The 2593-nt window shown below is 41.1% G+C and overlaps 1 protein-coding gene across 1 annotated transcript; it reads left to right on the plus strand.

The window, feature by feature from the left end:
- Positions 1-382: 382 nt before the first annotated feature.
- LOC120057843 (C-X-C chemokine receptor type 4-like) lies at positions 383-2391 on the plus strand. Its single transcript, XM_039006307.1, has 2 exons — positions 383-439; positions 777-2391. Exons 1-2 carry the CDS (start codon positions 416-418, stop codon positions 1839-1841), a joined length of 1089 nt encoding a protein of 362 aa, XP_038862235.1. The 5' UTR covers positions 383-415; the 3' UTR covers positions 1842-2391.
- The last annotated feature ends 202 nt before the right edge of the window (positions 2392-2593 follow it).

A 2593-nucleotide genomic window follows, 5' to 3' on the forward strand; every position in this document is an offset into this window, starting at 1 on the left:
TAGTCTAATTAATGTATTGTTTAGTGTTGTGTTGTGTAGTGGCTTTGTTGGCATGCATCTAAAAACATGTTTGGGAGTTTGCCCCACCAAGATGTACATGCTAAAATCGCCACTGAAGTGCACGGAGATTTTAATACCAATTAATGCCTAATTCAACACTCCATGTGTAAAATCTGTCCAATGTTTAAATATTGCAAAAGGGCTACTGCGTAGATTTCTCAAAGCCTCGTCTACGCATTCAAGTGACGTCGGCCACTTTTGTGAGAACCCTAAAAACGACATTGTGTCACACGCGACCAAGGCTCCTCCTTTGGGAGGAGCGCAAGGAGGGTAGGCTATTTAGGTGCATTCGAATCCTCAGGTTACTAAAGTTATTCAGACCCGCGGAGATAACCCACATCACTGCGTTGCCACGATGTCTACTTTTTACGAGGTCGAAGTGAGTTTACCATTTCAGTCATTATTTAAAAGTATTGTAATTGTATCTATAGCTTTAATATAGACATAGGTTCTATAACACATTGTTCTATATAATAAACGAGGCTATGTTTATCAATTTACTATTCTGTATAATTCGCCGCAATTTTGGTATGCATTTTATTTTCTCTAAGTAATTTATCAATGTTTCTCAAATAACACAAATATAGCCTTATAATAGGCCTAAACTATTCCGTCATAACTAACTTAGTTTTAAGTATGTTCACAAATAGCCAATTATTTTTAATAGACTTATTGTAAACGATTATAATCTTACACTTTGTTTTTCTTTTTTGCAGCACATATTTTTTGACAACACCAGCTATGAAGATTCAGGGGATTTTGACTTGGATTTGGGTTTCGAGGAGCCGTGCAACAGAGTCGGTGGTGATGATTTTCAAAGGATCTTCTTACCGACAGTTTATGGAATAATCTTTCTGCTTGGAATCGTCGGAAATGGACTGGTAGTAACAGTGATGGGCTACCAGAAAAAGGTCAAAACGATGACTGATAAATACAGGCTCCATCTTTCTGTGGCTGACCTCCTACTCGTCTTCACGCTACCTTTCTGGGCGGTGGATGCGGCCAGCAGTTGGTACTTTGGTGGCTTCCTCTGTACCACTGTGCATGTGATCTACACCATCAACCTGTATAGCAGTGTTCTGATTCTGGCTTTCATCAGCGTGGACAGGTACCTGGCAGTGGTGCATGCCACCAACAGCCAAACCACCAGGAAGAGGAAGCTCCTTGCAGACAGATGGATCTATGTGGCGGTATGGCTACCTGCTGCTGTTCTCACTGTGCCTGACATAGTGTTTGCCACAGCTCTGGATAGAGGCTCCAGAACCATCTGCCAGCGCATCTACCCCCAGAAGACTAGCTTCTACTGGATGGCTGCATTCCGTTTCCAGCACATTCTGGTGGGCTTTGTCCTGCCTGGTTTGGTCATCCTCACCTGCTACTGCATCATCATTGCCAAGCTGTCCCAGGGTGCCAAGGGTCAAGTGTTGAAGAGGAAGGCTCTCAAGACCACCGTAATCCTCATCATGTGCTTCTTCAGCTGCTGGCTGCCGTACTGTGTGGGGATCTTTCTGGACACCCTAATGTTGCTCAATGTGATCTCCCATAGCTGTGCCCTGGAGCAGAGTCTGCAGACCTGGCTCTTAATCACAGAGGCTCTGGCATACTTTCATTGCTGTCTCAACCCCATCCTTTATGCTTTCCTGGGCGTTAAGTTCAAGAAATCTGCCCGGAATGCACTGACTGTCAGCAGTAGGTCAAGTCATAAAGTACTGACTAAAAAAAGAGGACCCATTTCATCTGTATCCACTGAATCTGAGTCTTCAAGTGTCTTGTGCAGTTAAAAGTCACCATCCTTTGACTTTTAAATCTCAGGTTGAAACTAAGCTTTCTTTTTCAGGGACAAACTACATTTTGTACAGTTTTGACACCTTTCTAAAAAAAATAAAAAAAAAATAAAAATAAAAAAGACGCTCTTTCTATTTGTAGTTGCCACTTACATTTTTTTTGTTCTTCTTGTCAAGAAAATAATTGTATGTACAAAGAAGATTTAATCTACAGGCAGAGCCTGATGTCCATTGACTGGTCAACTGTATATATCAATCCTGCTACAGACGCAATTCCTTGCGGACTATCATAGAAGATACATTGTTCTAACATACCATACTACTTCATGTATGCTTAGGGATACTATTTGTTCGTTTAAAATATCTGTAGATAGTTGTTTGCCTTTTTTCTGTTTGCACTTAACTTGTGTGATTAGAAGTTATTATTTATTGCTGTCGCTCACACTGAACGTTTTGTATCATTATTTCCTATTTTGTTATAAGTGTTTGTATCATTTCAATGTCAATGCTATTTTGTTCAAGTGTTCTAAAATAAAATGTTGATAAATTACATGTAATGGCCATGGTGTTCATTGCTTCTCAACCTTTTCTCTCTAAATGAGTGACTAATGTCCCCCGGGGGCCTTGTCTGACTGAGGAGGACGACTGACCAGAGAGTCTTGTAATTGCAAGAACATCTGTGCACTTTTATATCCTAAGCAGCCGCGGCACTACAAAAGCTCTGAGGTCGGGTCAGAAGGATGAGCACC

The sequence above is a fragment of the Salvelinus namaycush genome, chromosome 13, assembly GCF_016432855.1.
Source record: "Salvelinus namaycush isolate Seneca chromosome 13, SaNama_1.0, whole genome shotgun sequence".
NCBI lineage: Eukaryota > Metazoa > Chordata > Actinopteri > Salmoniformes > Salmonidae > Salvelinus > Salvelinus namaycush.

Bases quoted from the DNA above. Each gene is read 5' to 3' on its own strand.
- LOC120057843 (XM_039006307.1), top strand. From the start codon at position 416: ATGTCTACTTTTTACGAGGTCGAA. The intron at 440-776 runs GTGAGTTTACCA...TCTTTTTTGCAG, and splicing joins CTACTTTTTACGAGGTCGAA to CACATATTTTTTGACAACAC.